The 24,326-nt window shown below is 46.4% G+C and overlaps 8 protein-coding genes across 8 annotated transcripts; 3 read left to right on the forward strand and 5 right to left on the reverse strand.

The window, feature by feature from the left end:
- Window positions 1-3,127: 3,127 nt before the first annotated feature.
- N7479_002476 (hydrogen/calcium exchanger domain-containing protein) lies at window positions 3,128-5,463 on the reverse strand (the record flags this gene model as incomplete). The annotated part of the gene is made up of 12 exons (XM_057250173.1): window positions 3,128-3,140; window positions 3,195-3,283; window positions 3,350-3,403; window positions 3,465-3,698; window positions 3,782-4,092; window positions 4,166-4,201; window positions 4,264-4,511; window positions 4,568-4,609; window positions 4,662-4,709; window positions 4,774-4,837; window positions 4,907-5,395; window positions 5,460-5,463. The coding sequence occupies 12 exons, from the start codon at window positions 5,461-5,463 to the stop codon at window positions 3,128-3,130; spliced, it is 1,632 nt and encodes a 543-aa protein (XP_057114605.1).
- Window positions 5,464-9,559: 4,096 nt separating this feature from the next.
- N7479_002477 (glycoside hydrolase family 72 protein) lies at window positions 9,560-11,173 on the forward strand (the record flags this gene model as incomplete). The annotated part of the gene is made up of 1 exon (XM_057250174.1): window positions 9,560-11,173. The coding sequence occupies one exon, from the start codon at window positions 9,560-9,562 to the stop codon at window positions 11,171-11,173; it is 1,614 nt and encodes a 537-aa protein (XP_057114606.1).
- Window positions 11,174-12,005: 832 nt separating this feature from the next.
- Window positions 12,006-13,631, reverse strand: N7479_002478 (mannitol dehydrogenase family protein; the record flags this gene model as incomplete). The annotated part of the gene is made up of 1 exon (XM_057250175.1): window positions 12,006-13,631. The coding sequence occupies one exon, from the start codon at window positions 13,629-13,631 to the stop codon at window positions 12,006-12,008; it is 1,626 nt and encodes a 541-aa protein (XP_057114607.1).
- Window positions 13,632-15,156: 1,525 nt separating this feature from the next.
- N7479_002479 (WD40 repeat domain-containing protein) lies at window positions 15,157-15,824 on the reverse strand (the record flags this gene model as incomplete). Its single annotated transcript, XM_057250176.1, has 4 exons — window positions 15,157-15,287; window positions 15,334-15,359; window positions 15,439-15,614; window positions 15,663-15,824. 4 exons carry the CDS (start codon window positions 15,822-15,824, stop codon window positions 15,157-15,159), a joined length of 495 nt encoding a protein of 164 aa, XP_057114608.1.
- A 213-nt stretch (window positions 15,825-16,037) lies between these two features.
- N7479_002480 (wd40 protein) lies at window positions 16,038-16,372 on the reverse strand (the record flags this gene model as incomplete). The annotated part of the gene is made up of 2 exons (XM_057250177.1): window positions 16,038-16,183; window positions 16,285-16,372. 2 exons carry the CDS (start codon window positions 16,370-16,372, stop codon window positions 16,038-16,040), a joined length of 234 nt encoding a protein of 77 aa, XP_057114609.1.
- A 2,348-nt stretch (window positions 16,373-18,720) lies between these two features.
- On the reverse strand, window positions 18,721-20,663 carry N7479_002481 (GMC family oxidoreductase; the record flags this gene model as incomplete). Its single annotated transcript, XM_057250178.1, has 2 exons — window positions 18,721-20,403; window positions 20,457-20,663. 2 exons carry the CDS (start codon window positions 20,661-20,663, stop codon window positions 18,721-18,723), a joined length of 1,890 nt encoding a protein of 629 aa, XP_057114610.1.
- A 654-nt stretch (window positions 20,664-21,317) lies between these two features.
- Window positions 21,318-22,448, forward strand: N7479_002482 (uncharacterized protein; the record flags this gene model as incomplete). The annotated part of the gene is made up of 1 exon (XM_057250179.1): window positions 21,318-22,448. One exon carries the CDS (start codon window positions 21,318-21,320, stop codon window positions 22,446-22,448), a length of 1,131 nt encoding a protein of 376 aa, XP_057114611.1.
- Window positions 22,449-23,111: 663 nt separating this feature from the next.
- On the forward strand, window positions 23,112-24,154 carry N7479_002483 (uncharacterized protein; the record flags this gene model as incomplete). Its single annotated transcript, XM_057250180.1, has 5 exons — window positions 23,112-23,147; window positions 23,195-23,512; window positions 23,574-23,735; window positions 23,790-23,982; window positions 24,036-24,154. 5 exons carry the CDS (start codon window positions 23,112-23,114, stop codon window positions 24,152-24,154), a joined length of 828 nt encoding a protein of 275 aa, XP_057114612.1.
- Window positions 24,155-24,326: the final 172 nt, after the last annotated feature.

Genomic DNA, 24,326 nt, shown 5'->3' on the forward strand with positions numbered 1-24,326 from the left:
TTCCTGGAGGTGGAGCACCCCCAGTTTCCGGGCTGCCGAGTTACGTAGTTCCTATTACTTGTATTCTATGCATATAGCATAGTATAGTATATAGTATACATATAAAAATATTTATAAAGACATATATTCATATATATATATATATGAGATATGAGATATGATAAATGTATTTATATTCTATAAATACAAGTAACATATCTCATGTAACAATTCCTCATTTATCCAATATATACCCTCTCGGCACGGGAAATACCCTGCGGTCTGAGCGTCCTAAATAGGGAATATCCCCAACTCTTACCTCTGATCTCATGATCGTCATCTCGCATGTCTACCCGACTCGGGCTCAACTCACGGTCCGAAAATATGAAAGAGAAATAAAAATAAAACACTCTGGTCTGTCAGGTCTGTCAAGTCTTGTCAAAGTAGGACATTGTCTTTTCTACCAGACCAAATTCAGATCCATAGTACCCGGACTGGCTGGAATAACAATACCCGTCCACTCGCCGGCCGATTGTCCTCCGGCCACCTTCCGGCATTTTTCCTTCCCTATGGGGCCGTGAGGATAAAGTGCCCAAAATCTGGGGGATCGGTGGATTTGGGGGAGACATCATACATACAACGTTGTACATCCTGGTTCCATGACCGCCTAGACCTCTCTATACCTAGGGTACAAAGATACCATTTAACTTCAACCTAGGTAATTGACCAGGTTTACCCCCGTGGCAGCTGATGTCCGATCGGCATTTGTCTGGGCGGGAAATCCATACACCGTCTCTTCCCGCGTCGGAAACACCAGAATAGGCAAGCGGCAAGTAAAAAGAGTGTTGTACCCAGATGGCGGGGTGGGCATTCTCGGAGAGTACAAACGAGTATCCATTGCGAGTCATGAAAAAGAACGGGAAAAAAAAACAAAAGGCGACTCCACAAAATGCAAACCCAGTGGATCGGACCATAAGGCTTTTTCCCACATGGTTTTTTTTTTTTCATTTCTCAAGAGGGGTATCTCGGGCCATTTGGATCCCTCGGGTATAGTCTCGTCCCCAGAACACGGATGCACCTGCCATCCACGCAGCCTATGGGAGGATCAATCTGGGGAGAAGGGAATATAGCATCCAATCAACGATCTCCCAAGACCAACCCTGGTCGGAGCTCCCCGCAAAGAAGCGAGATCCTAGATCCTCACGGGAGTTACATTGAAAGTTACCCTTTCAGTGATTGGCGACTGTGACCTTTCACCTCTCACCCCGTATTTGATGGCGGTCTCCGTGTGACGTTCCTACAATGTGGCCTGTTGGTGTTTCCTTTTTATCCCCCCTAGCTTGCCACCCGTCACAGGTGGAAGAATCACGGAAGGGATCAATAGAGAGACAAACGAGGTCCCCTCAGAGGCGTCTATTTCACGGGATGGGGAATTGGACTGGATATATCCTTACTTCTACTGTCATCCCTAGTTTAGTATATCCATGTAAAAGTGCAAACAGACCGAGTCCAACTGCAGAGAATTGCTTTTTGTGTCATCCCTTACAGAGTCCAAAATTGTGCAGTTCCGAGGTTATACACATGCTCTGGAATGTCACACATCGGAAAAGTCATACACCGAGTTTTTCCCCCGGTCACATTTCGGCCCCATCCGATTCAACGATTGGACCGCAACGTCCGAGGCGCGAGCGATTGGACCCCGGATAACCCCGCATTTCCTTTATATTAGGTAAGTCGGACTTTTGCAGTTCTGTTCGTCTTGTGTATATAGAGTAGTATTTTGATATAGTATGTCTAGGTAGTAATGAAGAATTCGAGGACTCAGGGCACCGATAGTCATGTGCCGACTTCTATAGTAAAATCTCCGATAGCCTTTTTTTTTATATAAGGTGGATTAACAGTGGGGAAGCTTAAAAGGGCAATTCCAGGGTTGAACGGCTTCAGTTTTACATAAACTTGAACATTGCATATCCCGATGCTACTGCGACATTGTCCTTCCACATTCTTAGCTCTCTACAGGGGCTCGGGCTCCCCAAAATTAATAAAAGGAAACTCTCATCTGTTTTCTTCTCATCCGCTTTAACCCCCCAATTTTGATTTTCCGAAATCTGATATTATCCGAGGCATCCCGCACCGAATTCCCGTTCAATTTAGAAATTCAATACCATTGATGATAAGCCTCCCCAGAGTGGCTTTGGAATTTATGATTTCCAACGAGAACCAACGGTCGGCATCAAACCCTCGTCCTCCTCTTCCGTGTCCTTTCTCGGCGCGGAGCAGTTGCCGACTCCAAGATAATCTATCGGCACGTGGTACTAGTTATTCCAGATCATATCATGATGTTTTTACTCCGTGATCCACGAAGTACGGAGTTACTCTAGGATAATAGCCAAATGTCTTAGTTTCTTACAGGCTAAACGCTTCAAAGAAAAAAGAGTAATCAAAACCCCCGGGAGGGTGCCGGATTCCACTACTCCGTACGGAGTACTCCGCAATGAAAATGTCAAGGATTCAAAGAACAGGCCAGGAACAATCCCAGCCTCCCCACATCGGCTCGGTTATAACGTCGGTGGCATACCGAGTCTCCCGAAGTCTGGATTTGGACATCGAGCCTCCCGTGCATGATTAATTTTTAGCCCGATAATTTTCCGGTGGCTAAAATATGGAGTGCGTCTTAATAATGTGATATTAGCATAATCTTCTCCTTTATTTGTGCGCATCTGCTGACTCGCTGAATTCGGGAAATCTGTCCCGAGCCCTCAAGGGCTTGCCCAATCCCCACTCCCCGGTGGCCCCGGGGAGGAGTTACACCGAGTTAGTCAGCTTGGCTTTTTAGCCTGATCTGTCAGGTTATGTGGACTTGTCCCGGCTATTTAGATTTGCTGTTTTTAATTGGATTATTGAATAGAATCAGTCATTTTTCTCTATAGGGAAATAAAAATGCGTCGGACAAGGAACCGCCAAGATGGATATATTATGAGCGATCATAATAGAATCCGACAAAAAAAATTTAATAAAAAATTCAAAGCAAACATGGTACAGAGAAGAAAAGTAACTAAAAGAAATCCCCCAGGATTGGGATAGTAAATTAGAAGATATCGTATCGTCAACGGGGACCCAGCCCGATGACTATAATGAAAGTAAAGGTTTAATCGAAGAACCTAGATATACAGTCAGTAATGGAGACTTGTCAACCATCTGTAACAACCACATACCAAGCGGCAAGAGCGATAATCAGATACATCATCATCAACAAGACACCCTCGAGCCAGTGGGACTTGCCATCACCAATGAGGTAGTTCACCTATGAAACAACAACGGTTAATACGAATGATATATGGATTTCTCCCTGTACGCCGAATCCACTTACCAAAAGAACAGACATGAACAGTACAATCACCTGGAATCCGTCGAAGTTGAGAGTCTGTCGCAGTTAGTACTAGCCCTAAATTCAAATTAACCTTTTGCGTAGGGCTCATCCATACCATATCCTCAACACCAATGATCCACCCAAGAACAATAATCAGCGGCAGCACAAGCAACGCAATCTGCATGCTCGATCCAACAGCAACACCAATCGCAAGATCCATCTTATCCTTGCACGCCACAGTCACCGCGGTAGCGTGCTCAGCCGCATTACCAACGATAGGCAGAAGGATTAACCCGACGAATGTCTCACCAATGTTACCGGTAGCTGTTAAAGCGTCGATGGATTCAACCTGTATAGATACATGAGCTTACTGCAATTATGCAAAAGAGAAAAGACCTGAAACAGATCAAGGAGGGAGGTGTATGTACATACCATGAACTCAGCACACGTAGCAACAAACGCAGTCGAGATAATCAGCGTGAGAATGGCAACCATAACGGACAACTGCGGCTTCTCGGTATCATCATCGGGATCCTCCATCTGCATATGGTCGGCATTCTGTCCGACCATGGGCGTGGCGGTCATTTTGCCGATCTGTGCGATGCCACGACTGGCATCGCCTTCGCTGACCTTCATGTGCCGCCGTTCAACCTTCTCGCTAGGTCGGTTGTACATGTCGGCGTGTGACTTTAGCTGGAAGAATAGGTAGCAGCCGTACACGATTAGAAGGAGTACGCTAGTGCCTGTAGTGCAGTGTGAGTAAAAAAAAAAGGTAAAGCGATGGACCGGGCTGAAGATTCTCGGCGAGTAGCTTACCTCTAGAGAGAGCGGCAGTTCCGTCGCCGTTGTTAACTATAATCAATGTGTTAGCTCTCGTGTCGATTTGCGAGTCCTGAGATACAGTCATAACTAACGGTTGGACCACTGATGGTAGGCAGTGGGGATGATCAAACTGCTAACAGCTAATGCAAGCATACTAGCGGCTGTCTGAGCAACTGTCACGTTGAAATTTTGCTCTATGCGGGGGATACCACCGAAGAAGAAGCACATGCCCAGTACCAAGAGTAGGTTGGACAGCATGCTTCCGATGAGCGAAGTCTGCACAATGAGGGTTTTGCCTTTGACCAGCGCGATAATTGCAACGATCAGCTCCACGGCATTGCTAGATAGGTTAGAGATGGTGCTGCAGAAGGAGATAGTGGGTGGTATAAAACATACCCGAATGAGGCGTTCAACAAGCCACCGATGGTTTCGCCCGTGCTGGAGGAAATGTAAGTTTAGCTGAAATAGACCCAGAGATATTGGAGCATACCGAAGGGCAATCTCTTCGGTTGCGAAGCTGAGCATGGCAGCAAGAGGACTAGTGAATGTCTGTTAGCCATAAGATCCTCGAAAAAAAAAAGCTGGCGGTATAGATCGCTCACATGATAGCAATGAAGTTAACCACGAATACCGAAATTGGATTTGCTTTGATGGCAAAAAGTATGACTGTGCACAAATATAGATTTAGCACATGCACTTCATAGATAAACAGCCAACAGGGAGAGCAAGACATACTTCCAACAGGCGCAGCAATCAAAAGGACATTGACCCACGAGTTCAAGAGAGTAGCCCTTATCTGCGTGGCGAAAGTGAAGGTCTGATTATCCGAAAGCGACTTCTTATCCTCCCATTCATCGCTATCATGGCGACGCTTAAACCTGCCCAAGATGCCGCCCTTTCGCTGACGCGCTTGCGTGGATCCAAGAGTCTCAGTATCAGCCCTGCGCACCGATGAGACATTGATCGGGTCCTGGCTAGCCATAGACGGTTCAGGCCGAGACTTGTGTCCTTCGTGGTCGCTGCCAGCTGACTCTAGTGGAAACGTGTTTGAGTACTCCGGGACGCTAATACCGTCGGTCATTTCGTCTCGGCGGTGCTGGTCTCCTGCAAGATCACTCAAGCTCCGGGTTTGAGCTAGTCCACTCTCAAGCTGTATAGAGTTCGATCGGTTGTGTGTTTTTTTGCTGCTCCGTGCTGCTACATGCGCCGCCCTGCGAATTTTTTCTAGTTTTGTTCTTAGTATAACTTAACAGTTGAGAGGTTGAGTATCGATAGATTTTTTACTTACGCATGATGGCGGTGGATTGGTATGAGCCTGTTATGGAGAAATGAGATTGTAAGTATAGTCTTGCGAAATATACCTCAAGGGGAAATAAGGACAAAGCAACAACGGTTGGGAAGTAAAAGGGCAGCAGTGATGTTCAATTTGGGCCAATTATACGCGCCACAGCGTGGCTTGGGCTTGCGACGCCTGCGACAGTTGCCTATGAGAAGGGGCTAGGGAACACGTACTTGTTGACAGTTTCGATATGTGGGTACCTCAGCAGGTTGACAGGCTGAAGCGATTACGGATGCCTAAGCGCTGGATGGAAATGAGCCTCAGGATACAGCCACAGCAGAATGATGGATGACGGATCCGCGATGTTGAAAGGGGATCCAAGTAATGGGCACGCGCACAGGGAACAGCGAGAATCGTGCCCAAGCAAGGGGTAAGCGGGAAATCAACAAAGACTAAACGAGTGACAATTATGAAACGAGGAGTGTGAGAAAAAGAGCCAAAGGAGTGACTTGGAAATGAAGGGATAAATTTGTCTGCTAACAATTTTCTTTAGAGAACACAAACCTCAAGAAGTGTGAAAAACTCAGCCACACTCTAGCCCGGGGTGATTGTGATGGTGTGTATTGTGGTGGAATAGTGGAGCAAATATGAGCTTAGCGCCTATATATGTAGAAAAAGCAAATTCGGATCGCGAGACTGGTTGATACAAAATAGTTGATAGTTGGCAAAGGACTGGTCAGGCTGGGTATTTGTTTCCAGCCCAGTTCTATAAATTCTTGTTGTGCAAACTGAACTGCGTCAGATATCGTGTTGATGCGCTGGCTGGGATCCACGAAACACCGCCACTCAAAACCTTGGAACCGAAAGCTTTTCCATTGGAAGCTTTGTTGCTTTATGCTTGGGGTACTTGGCATAAACTTGTTTCTTACAGATCACCGACAATCTGCAGTCTTCAAATAGCATAGTCACACCACATCTGATGGATTTTCTCCGGTATTCCTGCAGATGTTAATATACGATGTACGGAGTACAATCGTGGCACAAAGAGAGGCAGGGGCCACAAATATGGGCCTTCCTTCATTGGGAGCAAATTTCCTCGAACACAAATTGCGTAGGGGGTTTTGACCCGCTCTTGGCATTGTTTTTTGGTCAATCAAGTATCGAGTATTGATTTTCACAGCACGATTGAACGCCACAACCCCTTTTCTTTTATGTCATAGTGTTGATTGCTTTCCTAGGTCAAATCAGACACATAATAAAGCAATCACGTGTTGGTTTCCAACGTTGTTGGTTGGTACTCATGTACGGAGTAAGCGCTGGGCAGCGCCCGTAGTCACATCTAAACAGGGTAGCCCCGGGGGAGCCTTGGAGGTGCTCTGGGATGGGCATGCTCCCCCAACAAGGGAGGAGGGATCGTAATCCTTTCATTAGGCAGGCCTGTGTCTGTATTGTCACTTGTTATAAACAGGCTCTTGTAATGAAGTGGTGATCAACCAGGCCTCGGGCAGGTACTGCAGACGTCGGTGGCTTGGGCTCGCTCTCCGAACCTAAGAGGTAAATGGCGTGGGTCATCCCGAGAAAATATATATCCACGAACACTAAGTTCCCTCAGCTGAATTGCCGACGTAGTTGGTTGTTGAGTTCCAGTTCTGTTTCGTTAGTTGCGTTGGTTGGTGTCTGTGCTGTAAGGTCTGCGTTCGGTTGCTGATGCGAAGTGAGACAGAGTCAGTCAGAGTGAGGCAAAGCGAAAGATAAGTTAAGAGACTTAAGTTGAAGGGCAAATATTTTGCAAATTCATAGTAAAGGAAAAATTTCAGCCCTATGGATTTCCGGGCCATCTTAAGGAATGGCCTTAAAATAGTTGCTGCCTACGGGTTTCGCGCTAGCCCACTTTGAGCCAGGGCTTTCAGTTCCTCTTCAGCCCTGCAAATTTATGCCTAATACTCATTTCATTTTGTTTACTCCGTACATTCTCTGGGCTTGAAAAATTAGGGATGAATCTCCCAAGATTGGCCAAATTTCCATTATTGGCCCGATGACCGACGGCGATATCATTCCCGTACATTCAAAGCTCAAGGCTTTGACTGATAACGCCGAGATGCAAGTGATGTTTCCAGTCATCAAGCATTGCAGGATAATCCTGGCAGATGATTACCAAAGGAAACAAAGAGGTTTTGTGAATCCCAAATGTCTGATACACTGTCCAGATTTGGGTGTTGATTATCACATGCCTCTTGCCTCCCTTCTGATAGCACGAGCAGGCATACTGTACAAGGCGCTCATAAAATGTCTATCCACCATCTCTAGCGGTGAGGATTCGAGCCTTGCACACAGTATTGCCAGGGCATATTGTTAATCTAGATCCTGGTTCCGACGACACCGAGTCAAATAAACTATTCTGAACTTCGGGAACGACGTCTGTTTTGTTGTGGGGAATCCTTTACAAGGGCGTGGAGCACGTCGTCAGTGCCCAAGATAGAAGCATTTCTATACGTATTGATATGTTCAACGTGTATCCACTATAAACAATAAAGGCGGGTTAATCTCTGTTATCTCGTACATTGTAGAGCAAAAATAAACATGTCTCGTAGCAAGCTAATACTTGAGAGTTTGATCTCACCCCAATGTCCAGAAAATGGCTCATGCATACTGACAATGATGCAAAGAATCCACCCGACTCCATGCCAAGCGGGTTATTAGGCCGCCACAAAAGCTTGGTAAATCAAAATAGATATTTATTCACATACCATGAGGCCCCGAACAGAAGGGGACTAGCTGTCTCGTACTCCGAAATCCGTCTAATATGTATATCTTGTGCTGGTATCCGCTCTTGACGTGATCGATGATATTCAGGGGTTCAGCCAACCCCTGAGCTGCACTGCCTGGCCTCGGATGGTAGTATGGTCTGCATTGGACTGTAGGTAGACTGCCTTTTTAAAAAGTCCTCGATTGCACAATCATCCCCAAGGAAAAGAGGGCTGTGTTAATATAACGTGAAATATCGTTGCCTGCTGTGCCGTCTGATCACCCGTGCTAATTCGAAGATGTTATGGCTATTGATAATTATTGTCCCAAATTAATAGGAAATGTATAGAAGGTTGCGGCTAATTTTACAAAATACTGCAATGGTCAATTTTAGTATTATCGGACCTACTTTGTAATAATATCTATCATAAATCATAGATGCTCCATAACCGAAATGCCCACTGCGTACTCCGTACTCCGTACAACACACGGGTACTCTTTGGAGCACAGACTCCACCGGTCTATGAGCTCAGACCATGATTTGAGACTGGCATTGCAGTTTATTAGATCTTATATTGTACTCTACATACTTATATTTCCATTTGAAGTGCTCTTGCAATTTACAAGCCTTGGCCAAGAATGCCCAGAAATTTCATCCCGAACGACGTCATCCGATTGATCGCCCTTGGCAACGAACAAGCTTTGTTTGCTTGAATTAAATCAAGAACATGATGATATCTGCCATATGTATATACTTTGTAAAATCTCGTGCGATAAACCTGTACACTTTGTGAGCCGTATCTGAATGGGTTATTCTGTATAAGTACAAGGTACTGACTTTCCAATAGATTAATACCAGAAAATCAAGAATAGGACTCCACAACATCCTCCAGTCAGGATCTTTCAGGGTCTTCCGAGCATTATCAGCCGTCCGCGGGCTTGCTAGTGCATCTACTTGTTTCAGGGGCAGTGGCAAATAAGCAAAGATACAAACGGAAAAGGTTTGACAGAGGAAAATAGTGGAGAGAGGTGTGGAGTATAAGGGCCAATGACGTGGGATATCAACTTCGTCCACTTCTTGTCCCATCTGGATTGCCAATCATATCTTTCAACTGATTTACTAAAAACAAATATAGAAAAGAATAATGTATGATAATCCATTGATATGCGATGGTTTATCCACATGAATGCGCGTACGTACCCCCTTGGGTCATCCACTTCCCCCTTCCAGAGAGACACTTTTCTTCTCATCCCTTCCGACATTGTTGCCTTCTTCTTTCTTTTATTTACATTCGATATTTGCTATAATTAAAGACGGTGGTGTGTCCGTCAGACATTCCTTAGGATTTCAGTTTCTTTGCACAATGAAGGCCTCTATCATCGCTGGCCTGTCCCTTCTGGGAGCGGCCATGGCTGCCGACGTTCCCTCCATTGAGATCAAGGGCAAGAAGTTCTTCTACTCCAACAACGGAACCGAGTTCTTCATCCGTGGTGTCGCCTACCAGCCTAACTACACGGGTCGCAACGGTGCTTCTGGCAAGGACTCATACACCGACCCGCTGGCCATCGACAGCTGCAAGCGTGATATTCCATACCTGACCCAATTGCGCACCAATGTTGTCCGTACATACGCCGTCGACCCTAAGAAGAACCACGATGAGTGTATGAATGCCCTCGCTGATGCCGGTATCTACTTGATCACCGATCTGTCTTCGCCTAGCGAATCTATTGTGTCCGATGACCCTACCTGGAACTCGGATCTCTTCACTCGCTACTCCCAGGTCGTCGATGCCTTCGCCAAGTACCCCAACGTTATCGGCTTCTTTGCCGGAAACGAAGTCGCCAACAAGGTCAACAACACCAACTCCATGGCATATGTCAAGGCAGCCGTCCGCGATATGAAGTCCTACATCAAGCAGAAGGACTACCGCAGCTCCCTCGCCGTTGGCTACGCCACCGACGATGACGCCACCGTCCGTGAAGCCGTCTCCAACTACCTAATCTGCGACGAAGCCGCCGATTCAATCGATTTCTTCGGTTACAACATCTACGAGTGGTGCGGCGACTCCAGCTTCCAGGAATCCGGTTACGCCGAACGCACCAAAGAATTCGCAGACTACCCCGTGCCCGCCTTCTTCTCTGAGTACGGCTGCAACGAAGTCCGCCCCCGCAAGTTCACCGACGTCCCCGTCCTGTACAGCGACAAGATGACTGACGTCTGGTCCGGCGGCATTGTCTACATGTACTACGAAGAAGCCAACAAATATGGCCTCGTCTCCGCCGATGGCGACAACGTAAAAACCCTCCCAGACTTCAGCAATCTCTCCAAGCAAATGGCCTCTGCAACCCCAACTGGCGTGAAATCAGACAAATACTCCGTCTCCACCACAGTCGGCCGCAGCTGTCCCACCGTCGGCTCGGACTGGAACGCCGCGAGCAAGCTGCCCCCTTCGCCCAACGCAGATCTCTGCGAGTGCATGTACAACTCACTCGAGTGTGTCCCTAACTCCGATATCACCGACAAGCAGGTCGGATCCACTTTCGGCTATCTCGGCGGCGAGAAGGGCATCATGGACGGAGTGGAGTCGAACGGTACTACTGGCAAGTATGGCGCTTACTCCATGTGCTCGGCTAAGCAGCGTCTGGCCTGGGCTATGAATGTCTACTACCAGAAGAACAAGGGAAGCGCTGGCAGTGAGGCTTGTGGCTTTAATGGTGTCGCTAAGACCAAGAAGTCTACCTCTGCCTCTGGTTCCTGTGCTACTCAGATGAGTGCTGCTGGCTCTGCTGGCACTGGTGCTGTCGATGGTGGTCTTGCTGCTAGCACCGGTGCTGGTGCTTCTGGCTCGGGCGGTGGTGCTACCTCATCTGGTATTGCTGCTGGTACTGTTCCCCAGTTTGTGCACATTGGTGCTTGGCAGGCTGGTGCCTATGCAGTCGTTGCTGTTGCCTCTGGCGTCTTCATGGTCATGCTGTAAACTTGTATTCATGATTTAGACTGTCTTTTGTTTTATTTGCTGTTTTTTATGACCCCTCCAACCAGTTGGATTTGTGGGTGTGGCTTTTTTTTTGTAACATTGTTCATACATACTCCTATTTTGAAACTGCTAGCAGGTGTTCTATTATCGATACTACTTGAAAATCTACTGTTGATGTTATATTTCAATAAATAACCATTCTCTTGCTTGTGTTTGGTAGTTTCAGGTGTGTATGGATCTCGTTAGAATGCAATTCCAATAGCTGCCGATTTTTTTATTGACTATGCATTTCATTTTGTCATTGAGCCATATTGATAGCTTACGGGACACGACTATTGGTTTGAGCCTGATATTCTCCAATTTTACCACGCCCTCACTTTCCCTTTTAAGTGCTCATCTCTCTTTTCAATGTAAAACTGAGCACGCTCATCATGAGAAGGTGACCCCGAGAGTGCGCTAACTGTCTACTCCACTTATAAGGCTTGGAAAGTTGCTCCCGAGGTCAAAATCTTATATCGAATGTAATTTAGATTCGCATTGCTCTACCTGAACATCATAGATCTCCATGGTTACCCACAAATTTTGCAACTCGTTCTCCCAAGATAAACACACCCAGAAAACACCTCGTCCAAATCAAACCAAGCCTGTTAGGTCTCTCCCAAGAACGAGAACCATTCCAATATACAAGTACATAGTTAGGTAAATTTTATCTACCGTCTATCTGTCGTATTTTCCTCCCAGATATATTCACTCTCTCGTGACGTATGCAAAGAAAATAAAAAACAACGCTCGCAGACTCAAGTATAACTTTTTCACCAGGGATTAACAGCGATTAGTCAACGTCCTCTCCGTTCTCCTTTCGGTCGGGGAAGTAAATTTTGAGTGTTTCCAAGACGCCCTTTTCGGCAATATCTTTCATGGCCTTTTTCATCTCAGTTATGAACCTCTCATCGCTGCGCAAGTCGTCACCGAAGAGGTTCTTAATTTGGAGCAGTCCTTCGGGGCCGCCACGGTCAGCCTCGGCCGCAGCCCGGAGCTCGTTAAGCATGGGGTCAACGACATCGAACTTCTTGTTCTGTTCATCGACACCATTGATATAATGGAACCAAGCAGCCGCAACGAAACACAGGCGGCGGAACGGATATTCGATGCCATCCTTCCTAGACTTCATGATCACCTCGGCAATCGACGGCATGATAAACTGCGGGATCTTGCCGGAAGCATTGAGACAGATGCGGGGCAGCTGATCCTGGATTGTTGAGTTGGAGAAGCGCTTCACGAGTGTTTTGCAATACTCATCAATGTCGACGCCTGGAATCTGGGGCAAGAGCGGCTTCACCTCCTCTTGCATCATTTCCCATACCAACTTGCGCAACTGTGGGTTATCCATGACCTCGTGGACGTATTTGAAGCCTGCCAGTTGGCCTGGGTAGCCGATGGCGGAGTGGCTGCCGTTGAGCAGACGGAGCTTGTGCATCTCGAACTGCTCGACGTCGTGGACATTATTAACGACCTGGACACCGACGTTCTCGAATGGTGGGCGGCCGTCAGAGAACTTGTCCTCGATAACCCACTGCATGAAGGGCTCTGTGACGACGGGCCATGCATCCTCAATGAGGAACTCCTTTGCTAGTGCAGCTTTATCGTGCTCTGATGTCTGAGGTGTGATGCGGTCGACCATGGCGTTAGGGAAAGCGCCTTTCTCGGCAATCCAATCCGCTATCTCGGGATTACGCGAGCGAGCAAATGACTCTAGCATGTGGCGTGTGATGGAGCCGTTCTTCTGCATGTTGTCGCACGACATGACGGTGAAAGGATTGAGTCCTAGGTTGTAGCGTCGTGCCAGAGCAGCGTAGAGGAAGCCGAAGGTTGTGCGCGGTGCGTTCTCGTTCTCTGGTTTGAGATCGGACTTGATATCTGGGTGCTCGCTTAACAGCTCGTGTGTATTCTCGTTGTAGTAGTAGCCGCTTTCGGTGATAGTGAGCGACACAATACGGGTATCAGGATGGGCCATCTTGGCGATGACAGCTTCGCGGTTGTCAGGGGCATAGAGGTATGAATTGATGCATCCAACAATGTGGGCGAAATTCCTCTTGTCGGAGCGTTCCATGACGGTGTAGAGGTGGTCCTGATCTCTCAGGACATCGCGCATAGCAGCATCGAAGGGTTGCAAGCCAACGCCGCAAATTGCGTAGTTCCTAATACCATGCTTCTCCATCAATTGGTCGACATAGACGGCGAGATGAGCTCTGTGGAAGCCGCCCACGCCAATGTGGACGATTCCCTCAGTAACAGGTTCCTTGCGGACACGGTAGCTTGGGATTTGGATCTTCCCAAGACTTGCCTGTCCAATTCGTTGCAGGTTCTTGCTGTTGAGCTTGAGAGCTGCCATTGTGGTCAGGGGGGTTGAGGGAGTGAGCTTGAGAAAAGATGAAAGGTTTGCAGCTGAGTCGACCATCGTGCGAGGGCCACCGCTGGTTTTGACTGCAGATCTGAGAGACTGTCTAGGGAGAATATTACATCATGTGGACTCAAACCGCCACCCCTGAAGGTGCCCACCTTCCTGCGACTGCAAAGAGCCATATGGAATAATCCTTTGGCATCTGATTAGTTTGTTGAAAGTGGAGATTAACTCATCCAGTCCGCTCCCAGCCTTGGGAATCTTGGAATTCTGGAAAAGTTGTGCTGTGCTAATAATAAAGGTACACCCTTGCGTCAGAGCTGTCCGCTTCCGATTTCGGGGGCCGAGAACATTCTTTTCCCGATATGCAGCCCCTTTCGGGAATTTTGTTATGGTTTCGGGACTTTTTCAAAGGTCACAAGACATCGTATGGGGTTTCCCCTGTAGAGTTTCAAAGGAATAAAAAAAAGGGTCAGCTGGACTGAAAATTTGAAAATTTTCAATAGTTGATATGTTCAATTTTGTGAGATCATAGCTGAAATTGGAAAGCCCCACCCGAGGAAATCCGGTCTGGAGTTGCCTCTTTTTTTTCTTTGTTTTGTTTTTCATTTGGAATGGAGAAATCAATAACATGTCATTGTTGAAAAGCGTTTTCCATCAAGTGGTAAGATGGCCGAGTTGGTCTAAGGCGCCAGGTTAAGGTATACCTTAACTCTACAACTAGCAATAGTTTCCTGGTCTCGCAAGAGGCGTGGGTTCGAATCCCACTCTTATCATATGTTTTTGATTTTTTTTTGCTTCTTCATTGTTTTCATAATTCTGAAATATTGTTATAGAAGGTATGGAACATGTTCATGAATTCATATATTTTGATTCGTATTCCAATTTTTTACCATATTAGGATACATAATTAAGATCGCCCAGGCTGTTCATGCACGAGGGGAACATTCTTTCCCGCAAGCCACACGGCAATCAGAGGCCCCTGAACAACAAACAACTATCATTGGCATGAAGCACGATGAAATTACAATTAATATAAAAATTTGCCATCCTGTATTTTCGGCTTCTGCGGGGAAAATAAAATTCTATCTACGGAATACGGAGTATAAATTTTCAATATCAGCCCTGGCCAAACGGAGGTGAGGATATATATCGCTTACCCACAAATATAAATCTCACCTGCAGTCTCACCTGGCCACTATATAAAAAAATGGCAATAAATATGGCAAAGGCGGCAGCTAAAAATTTCCCGCAATGAGACAATCATATCACCTGGACACACTATTTCACCGGGTGACGGAAACCGCGCGGGTCCATCGGCAAAGAAAAAAGTGAAACCCCCTGAGCTATCTTCTGGGGCGGAGTATCCCCAGAAGGAAGTCCTCACAAAAGGAGCCAGCTCTGCGGTCTTACTTTAACACGGAGAATGGTCCACGTGAAGACAAGGATTGTATAGTGGCATGTTGGCACCGTCGTATAGGCTGACCCGAAGTTGTCGTCGAATCGATAGCCCTCAAGAGTAGTGCTTGTGCTGGTTTGTAAAGACCAAGCGAGCAAATAAGCCAAAAAAAAATTAGCGCTTTTATAGGGAGCTCATCTTGGCGAAATGGCCTTGGAAAATTTGCTGCAAGACCCCTATTGCGGTGTCCCAGAGTCGGACTGTCCGGTCACCAGAGCCAGAAACTAGTAGACAGCCATGGGGAGAAAATGCCACTGAGCCAATTCAATATAAATGGCCCTCAAGAGGTTGCCGTAGAACCCCTATCGTGGTGTCCCAGAGTCGGACTGTCTGGTCATTAGAGAAGCCAAGGATCGGCCATTAGACGGGAAGGCCATCGAGACAACCTGTGATTCTGTACCTCACGTGTTCTCAACACGTGGAAATCGAGCAATCCGCCGAGGAAGACCTGCTCCAAATTGTTTCTGAGTTATTGTGCTTGAGGGTGCAAATGCAAGCCCCAAGCAGTCAATTTGTAGTGTTGAGTCATCAATCAGAGTATTTTTCAGAACTTGGAAAGTGTTTTGCGTCCTGCAAGGACTCTGACATTATGTCATGCCTACTCTGGGTACCTAATTATGCATATCTACCAGTATATGTTGTTTTATAGAAGTGAGTGAGCAACCCATAGGTAGGCTTGTCTGTAAAAGGTTAATAATGATCCCGACCACTTCTGGTCCGAAACCTAATAGATTGATTGCCTCCATCTGATGTATGAAATGTGTCTGGAGAAACGAGAGAACATCATGCATTATAGCATGCAAGTACATATGTGCATTGCATTAGATGGTATACCTAATATCGAAAGGAATACTGCAATTAAGGGGAAAGATAGTGATCGATAACTATATATGGCACGTAGTGTTCCACCACTTGGTAGTCAACATATATTCTTTTTTAAAAAAAGGTTGACAGACAATAAGGCACTGAGTGGCTAACGTACAGTACACTTTCTTCTCATCTATCTAAAACGGGGGTTTGTCGCGTGTTTCCGGATCAAGAAGATAGTCTCGGAATAAGAGATAGAAGATCCGTATCGGCAAATTCTCATTATCCAGTATGTACAGTACACTCAGAATCAAGTGTGGTGGGTTTAGTCTGAAATCGACACCTCTTTAAGGGAGTTTAATAATGTCCAAAAGTAAGATAACTAAGAGTGGACTCTCTACTCCATACTCCGTAATAGTTATCAGGATTTTGCTGACCACTTACTGAAATTGACGAACCATTTGCTTCTTCTATCCCCCACCTTATTCGCCGAGAAGTCATTTAAGCATATACACGGAGTAGGAAGGTACATTTTATTAAGCTTAGATGTACGGAGTATATAGTTATCATTTCGGCATTTTAGCATCTTATTAAGACCGATATGTGGGTCCTAATAGAGATCTTTAAATAAATGACATGTAAGTAATAGCGCCGAAAATAAACAAGCGCACGGACAATGTCACTAGATATAAATAATTGAGCTTTTTAGGTTCGTTGGTAGGCAAGGAGGGATCTGACTATACATTTGAATGTCGATGTTTTAAGAATAACGATACATCATGCTCTATGCATAGGTTGGGAATTTCATAAAGGATCAGATCTTCGTGTTCATTGTGGTGCTTAAGAATATCGAAAGATTGACCATTCAGGCCTGCTGGCTAAGAAAACACGCGCGCATACAACATACACAGCCTGTAGCTTCTGCAGCTGTGATAGAAATCCGAGTATAAGTCTCCTATCATTATCGGTTGGGACTTTGGTAGAGCACATTCAGCTCCCAGAGAATTCCTTCGAGATCCTTAACCGCTTGCTACAGCTCCAGAACTTTATCTCTTGCATTCTCTCTTCCTGAATGTAGCTGCTGCAAATCTTCATGACGTTCCGGCTAGTTAAATGACCGCGATAACGGTGGTTAGAGATAACAGTCCATCCATCGTGGAAGGTATAATGAGGAAAATATCCCTGTCAAGATCTGGGCTTAATATAGGAGTTTGCAACAGCGTAGAATAAATCTAGGCTGACTTTAGGAGCGGTCACTGTAACTGCTGAGAGTGCGGCCACCTGGGCAAATGACTGTGGTTACATCATAATGCTGTAATATAGGACATATGATCTTAGCTCCTACTAACCGGCCCTTACTTTTTTTTACAAAAATTATAGACCCTCGCTTGCGAGGGTCTGCCACCCATATGGAATATACCACCCATATGACACATTTTTTGACAATTCACAACTTTCTCTTTAACTATCAACCGCTCCACCCACCATGCCTAAAATAAAGTTAAAATACATATAAGCTTATATCAAGAAGATATAGACAAAACATCCGAGTTAAAAAAGTGCGATATCGTGTAAATTCCCGGCTCCTAATCGTCGACTTCGATGATGTTAGAAATATAGAAAATAGAAATTTAGTATTACAATTTTCTTTGAAATCTTATTACAACCTAACATATATAATAACCCTATCCATCAAACTCCGAAATGCAAGTTTTTAGAAAAACTTTTAGGGAGCCCTGTTCTAGTATTACGATTTGAAATTTTAATCAACTATACACCTATATAGTATAAATTTGAAGGCGTCCCTGAAAATTACCCTTAAATTTTATCAAAGCGCTAGGATAGCACTAGAATATTAGCGCTATACTTTAAATGGAATGTGCTAATGTAATATTGTTGAGAAAAAGAAACAATTACATATGTAGAATACAATTTTATGATAGATTTCCATGATAATTAGTGATACAAAGGGTGTAACTAACTAACTAGTTACCTACTACTCCGTACTTAGCACCATGAAGCCTTTATACCTTTTGTATGGTCTGCCTAGTAAAAGGTATAGTGTCATATGGGTGGCGGACCCTCGCTTGCGAGGGTCTGTAATTTTTGTAAAAAAAAAATGTAAGGGCCGGTTAAGATCTATCTGTGCGCAGATGGAGAAATATTTGAGGTAAGATAAACTTTTATCAACATCAAAGGTCTCAGTCACTATTGAAACTGAGTCTGTGCGAATATGTGACGGTTCTACATGATCCCGCCTTCCCGATTTCCGGGCTGTCAAATTTAGAATTGTCAGTTGAATCGTCGGCCCGAGCCGACCGCATCCAGCCATGGAAACCCTCTGGCGTAGACCGCAGCACGAAATGTAAACATTGAGTTTCAATAAGTTCATGTACTTGGAAATAGCCGAGATGACCGGAGGGGTAACGGAGGTGTGATACGTATGCGGAAAGGGAGGTGCACTCGTTTAGGGTGACTGAAGAGTTTCGAAGTTGGTCGAGAAGAAGGTGAGAAATGCAATAAGGTACTCTTGGGTGTCGGCGCATTAGAGATGGAGATTGGTCAGGTGAAGCCAGTGCTAGTTGATGAAAACAGAGGGTTTGACGGATGGAAGGTGATGCGACAGCTAACTAGATGCCGAAATAGAGATAACGGCGGTATGTTAGAAGGTGGAGAAGTTGCGCCTTGAAGGAAAATCGCTTAGAGGACCATAACGAGGAAGTTGAAAGAGCATCCGATAGCTTGTCATCTGTCAAGAGAGGTCTACAGCTAACAATATGTTGCATTGTAATACATAATTTAAAGTACTTGTATGTCACTTTTCTACACCGCGCTATAGAACTGTAGTTTCAATTTGTTCTAGTCTTAAGACCTAGTAAATCAAAGTCTTACCTCATGCACTCTTTCAAGGTGCTCAATCATATCCTCTTCCAGAACAAACATTCTATTACACTCAGAGCAAACGTGGTGCATCAAACCCACCGCTCGCTCCGCAACCGCATAAACAGTAGCCTGAATATTGCCACTAGGCTCAAGCGGGAAAATACTAGCGTCAACGACCCTCAGATTTTTCGTCCCGTAAACCTTCAGGTTAGAGTCAACAACACCCCCATTCTCCCTCGGCAGCATAGCGCACGACCCCGCGGGATGGAAACACGTAAACAAGCGATCTTTAACGACATCCTTCACATGATCCAGGTCACTTAAATCAGTTGCGTTCTCAGGTATGCGTTTCCCGTCCTTGAGAAGAGTGGAGAATGGCGCAGTCTTGGCAATGCGGTCTACAAATTGCAGCTGTCGGGCCATGATCTCTAGATCAAGCGGATGCGACAGCAGATTCGGGTCATAGGTAGGCTTATCTTCAATCTTTCCGGAGGAAATATGGACCGAGCCGCGAGAGAAGGGGTGGTTGTGCAGCGCCATGATGGAGATGTAGTTTTCTGGAAGAGCTTTAGCCAGCACGTCAGTGAGGGTTGTTTTCCCTGGGTTCATGTGCAGCTGGACAGGGAGGAAGAGGTAGTGTGAGGAGGCCTCATCGCTTTGGAGAAGCGTCTTGCGGATGTGAGAATACTGCTCTTGCAGGTTGGGTGGGATGTTATCGTTGTCGAGGTATTTGGAGAGCAGAGTCTCAATTTCTTCTTTTGATACCGCACCAGTTCCATCCATTAGCGGGAGATATGCCATACTAAGGGGCATGCCTGCCAGCGGGCCTCCGCGCGTCTCTTCGTAGAGCTTCATGAGTGCTTGGACGACATTTGGATCGCGTAGGATATCGCCCGAGACCTGGCCATCGGCAATCTCAAAGTTGATGCTCGAGATGGCATGGTCTTGGAGGTTCTCACCCACAGCGGGGTTGTCAATAACTACCGGGATGCCGTGGGCCTGGAGAAGGTCTGCACGACCGATGCCTGAAAGCTCGAGCAGTTGGGGGGAGTTCAGACTGCCTGCGCAGAGAATAACTTCATGCTTTGCGGTAATTTGGTAGGCATCTGGACGACCTTGAGTCTTGACCTGCACACCTGTGGCGATGACATCTCCATCTTCCTGTTTGAAGAGGATTCGCTCGACCATTGTCTCTGTGAGAAGTTGTAGGTTCGGCCGCGCCGCAACCTCGGGTGAGTAGTATGCCGCTGCATACCCTCTTGTCCCCGTCTTGGGATCAACACTCAGTGGGCAAGTAAATGCGCCTAGTTTATGTCCATCGAGGGGATCGGCATCAGTTTCCCAGCCTAATTGCGCAAATGTCTCGTTCCAGGCCTTGTTGAATGGTCCATATACATCAGGTAGAGATACGGGGACAGGGCCATGAGATCCTTGATTATCAACTTTCATGTATCGACTTGTGCCGAGTAGTCCTGCTGTGGCCTCGCTGGGTGCGGAATAGGAATGGAATCCTCGAAGATAGCGGGCCATATTTTCGGCCCCCCAGCCATCGTTTCCCAGCGCTTTCCAAGCATCAAAGTCTGACGCGGCGGGGTAAACAACCGCGGAGAAATTCAATGCAGAAGAGCCGCCGACGACGCGACCGCGGGGCTGGCCGATTTGCCGGTCCTTCGCATGGACCTATTCATTAATTAGCATTGGATATGACAAGGCGATGTTTAGGGTGGGAATACCTGCGGGACACTCATGTAATCCCAGTCAAAGTCCGGGTTTCCATACATTGTGGCCAAAAATCCAGGGGTCTCGATACGAGGATCTCCCATCCGATTGGCGCCAGCTTCAATGAGGAGAACCCTGAGGGGGGCATGTCGGCTTAGGTGATTTGCCAGAACAAGACCACCGATTCCTGCGCCGATGATGATGAAGTCGTAGTCATCCATGTTACAGTTTCGCAAGCTTTGATTAAAGGGGGAAGTGACAATTATAGAAATATTTGGGAAGGATCAAGAGTACATAGTCGACTGACAGTAATCGGCTGATAGCGGAGTACACGGAGGGGTACGGAGTACATCTGGGCAATTCACACTTCCGGACTTTCATATCCACCATATTAGCTTGTTAGCTGATAGCTAATACATAGCTTGTTACTAGTAGCTCCGTAACTCCGTAACTTGCTCGGAAACCGAAGATCGTTAATATCCCTCAAGTCAGGCGGGATGTAACTAGGTTGTGATTTGTTAATAGCTGGAATAATGGAGACAATGGGGGAAATGGTCTTTGCAAGCTCGACTTAGCGCAAACTAGTGTCTTACAGACTTTCCAATGATAATCAATTCCTTCAGCCTTCAAGTCCTGGTAAATTAATCTTTTTGGTTCAAAAAACGGCCCGCACAATGACCCATACCAATTTCAAGGTTATTCCCTGCCGATCCCTTTGTCTGGCCAATTGATAGGCAGTCTGAAACCTAAGTACACCCAAGGTACCTTTTACGGAGCAATAAACGGGAACAATGATCTTATTTTGTGCGCTACAAAGTTTCTTCACCTTTTATACTCTATTTCTATACTGTGTTCACTGAAAAATTAATGGGAAAATGCAATTATACAATGTCTTCGCCTTCCCCATCGTGCGCGACCAGCTTATCGCCAATACAATCCTTGTCGCACTCGCCACCTTTCTGGTAATATTGCGTGGCATTTCCCGACGAATCCGAAAAACCCATGTAGGATGGGATGATGCATGTTGCGTCGCGGGGCTATTTCACACATATGGAATGCTCGCGATGCAATTCCACTATGCTCGTGTCGGGATGCGACACCACATCAAGGCTATCCCCCAGGAGAATGCCGTCATAATCGCTAAGATGCTTATGGTCTACCAAATCGTTTACTACAACGCCATGGTCTTCGCCAAGTTTTCTTATCTCGCCTTCTACCTCCGAATCTTTGTGTCGCGCGAATTCCGCATCCTGACGTGGATCTGTATGGGGTGTGCAGGTGCATACTGGACCGGGAGTATGCTTCAGATTTTCCTGATCTGCACGCCCTTCGAGAAGAACTGGAATCCGACTATGCCCGGTCATTGCGCTAGTCAGAATGTGGCATTTTCGACAATTGGAGCCTTTAACCTTATCACTGATATGATGATCATGGCGTTGCCGATTCGCTTTGTCTGGAAATTGCAGATGTCACTCGCGACTAAGTTGGCGTTGGTTGGAATCTTTGGATTGGGTATCTTGTATTTTTTCCCTTTCCCCGTGTTTCTAAGTTTCCAGTGGCAAAGTTCTCACAAATATCACAGTATTGCCTCCATCACTATCATCCGCATTCATATTCTCACCACGGTCGATTTCACCGATCTATCTTACTCAATGATCTGGGCTGCCTTCTGGAGTGTCACGGAACCTGCTCTTGCCATTTCGAATTCCTGCGCGCCCATGCTCCGACCAATTCTCAAGGCCGCTTTCCCGTCTTTGTTCTCCAGTGTCCGTATTGCATACTCGACGCAGCCGTCGACGGGACCCACCTTGAGTAAGAGTAGTACGGCGAAACGGGGGTATGGCATGGATGAGATGGATAGTGAATTCCCGCTCACTCAACTAGATCAAGTACCAGGATCAGCGGATGGAACGTCGTTGAATGATCAGTCGCAGGATGCTCGCTCACACTATATGCCATATCAAACATCTAGGTCTGTTGTTGGGACTCCTAAAGGGTTGCCATAACATTGCATGTCATCAATTTCACTTCTTTGTACATTGCCTCTCGGTCTCTTGAATGGAAGTGCTCACTTTGCCTAGGAACCTCCTTATATTACCTTAGTCAACAAACTGTGTATCCTCTCTCCCCCAATATAATACGCGCAGTCGTATGTGTGATCTCCAGACTAGACAACTGAGAACTGAGGGTTAATGGTAGATGAGGAGGCTCAACGGGAGATTAAGTCTTTTAGTGTGCGCTATGTGCAAGGTTTGGATCGTATGACCTGTGACATTCGGTGTCGGCACGCCGAAACTCAACTGCTGCGCCGAGAGATTGTTATATTGGAGATGGAGATGCCTATCGGTATTTTGATATTGATTACAGCGATAACTTTGGCACGGTCATATTAACACAGACACGTGAGTCTAATTTAAGCAGTTTGCCTGATTGAACGATCTGTATCATAAGCGAGCTATTACTTTGAATCTTGTTACACGCTGGACCGAGGCTCTTGTTCATGATCTGAATGGCTTGGCATTAGTTACTACTAAGCATAACTAACTAGTTAACTAATTGGGGCCAATTATTAATTCTTAGAAAATTCCAGGGAATACTTGAAGTCCCGACAACAGCCAACTACTCCCCCCTCTTCACATTTCTATTACAGGAAAGATTGCAGCACAAGGATGGAAACCCCTCTGGTAGCTGTAGTTACTGGTGCTGTAAGTCTTCCCCTGTTGCTCTAGGCCACCTCTCACCATTATTACAGAATCGCGGTATCGGACGCGCCATATGTGCTGCGCTGGCTCAGCAGTGTCGAGGTTCCTTGATTCTGTATGCAGCATCGCGTGCTGGGGCATCTCTCGATCTGAACAGCCTGACTATTCCTCCAACCGTGTTAATTCGCCCTGCTCAGCTCTCCATTACGGACCAGGCTAGTATCTCCGCCCTCAGCGCGAGAATCAAAGACGAAAACAATGGCTGTGATGTTCTGATTAACAATGCCGGGCTATATTACTTCCAGGAGAACATCACAGCCGCCCAACGTCAGGAAACTCTCGATGTGAACTATCGTGGCACGCTCAATGTATCTAAATCTACTCATTCCCTCTCCTCTTTTTTTCGACACCCCCCGCTAATTACCGCAGGTTTGTCAAGCCTTCTTACCAATCATGCGTAAGGGTGGCCGCATCGTTAATGTCTCCTCCCAATCCGGCCAGCTTAAATACTTCCATCCTCGCCTGCAAGCACGATTTCTGAATCCTGATCTCAACCTCACTGAGTTGGATAGTCTGATTAAGGAATACGTTGTACGCTGACCGCTAATATATTCTGTTTCCAGCCTGCTGACAACCACCCTCTAGCGCTCAGCTGAACAGCACACCGCGACCGCATCGGGCTGGCCCCCTCTTGCTTACTTCACCAGCAAAGCCGCTCTCAATTCGGTCACAAGGATTTTGGCCCGCGAAAATCCTCATCTGGTGATCAACTGTTGCTGCCCTGGATGGGTGGGCACACCGCTGGGTGCACAGGCGGGCCAGCCACCTAAATCTGTTGGTAAGTATGGACTTTCCCTCTCCCACGGGGCACTTATCTCACCATTCCATTAGAACACGGAGCGAGAATTCCGCTGCGACTGGCAATTGGGGAAATTGAAGAAATTAGTGGCCGGTATTGGGCGAATGATTCGGTGGCGAGCGCAGGCTCTGGAAAGGTTCAGGATTGGTAGTCTAGGGTTTCAATCATGAGTGTGTTAGAAGTAATTTGTGGAGATTTGCACTAAGTGTTTATTCTCTTAATTTGCTTGTAATTTTGGGATAGAAGCTTGTATGACGCCCTTATTAGAAATACAGGAAGTATTCAATGTTCGACCTCAGGATTTGAGAACTCTGAGTAAGCAT

This window comes from Penicillium vulpinum (assembly GCF_028829585.1).
Source record: "Penicillium vulpinum strain IBT 29486 chromosome Unknown utg000001l_segment0_segment0, whole genome shotgun sequence".
Lineage (NCBI taxonomy): Eukaryota > Fungi > Ascomycota > Eurotiomycetes > Eurotiales > Aspergillaceae > Penicillium > Penicillium vulpinum.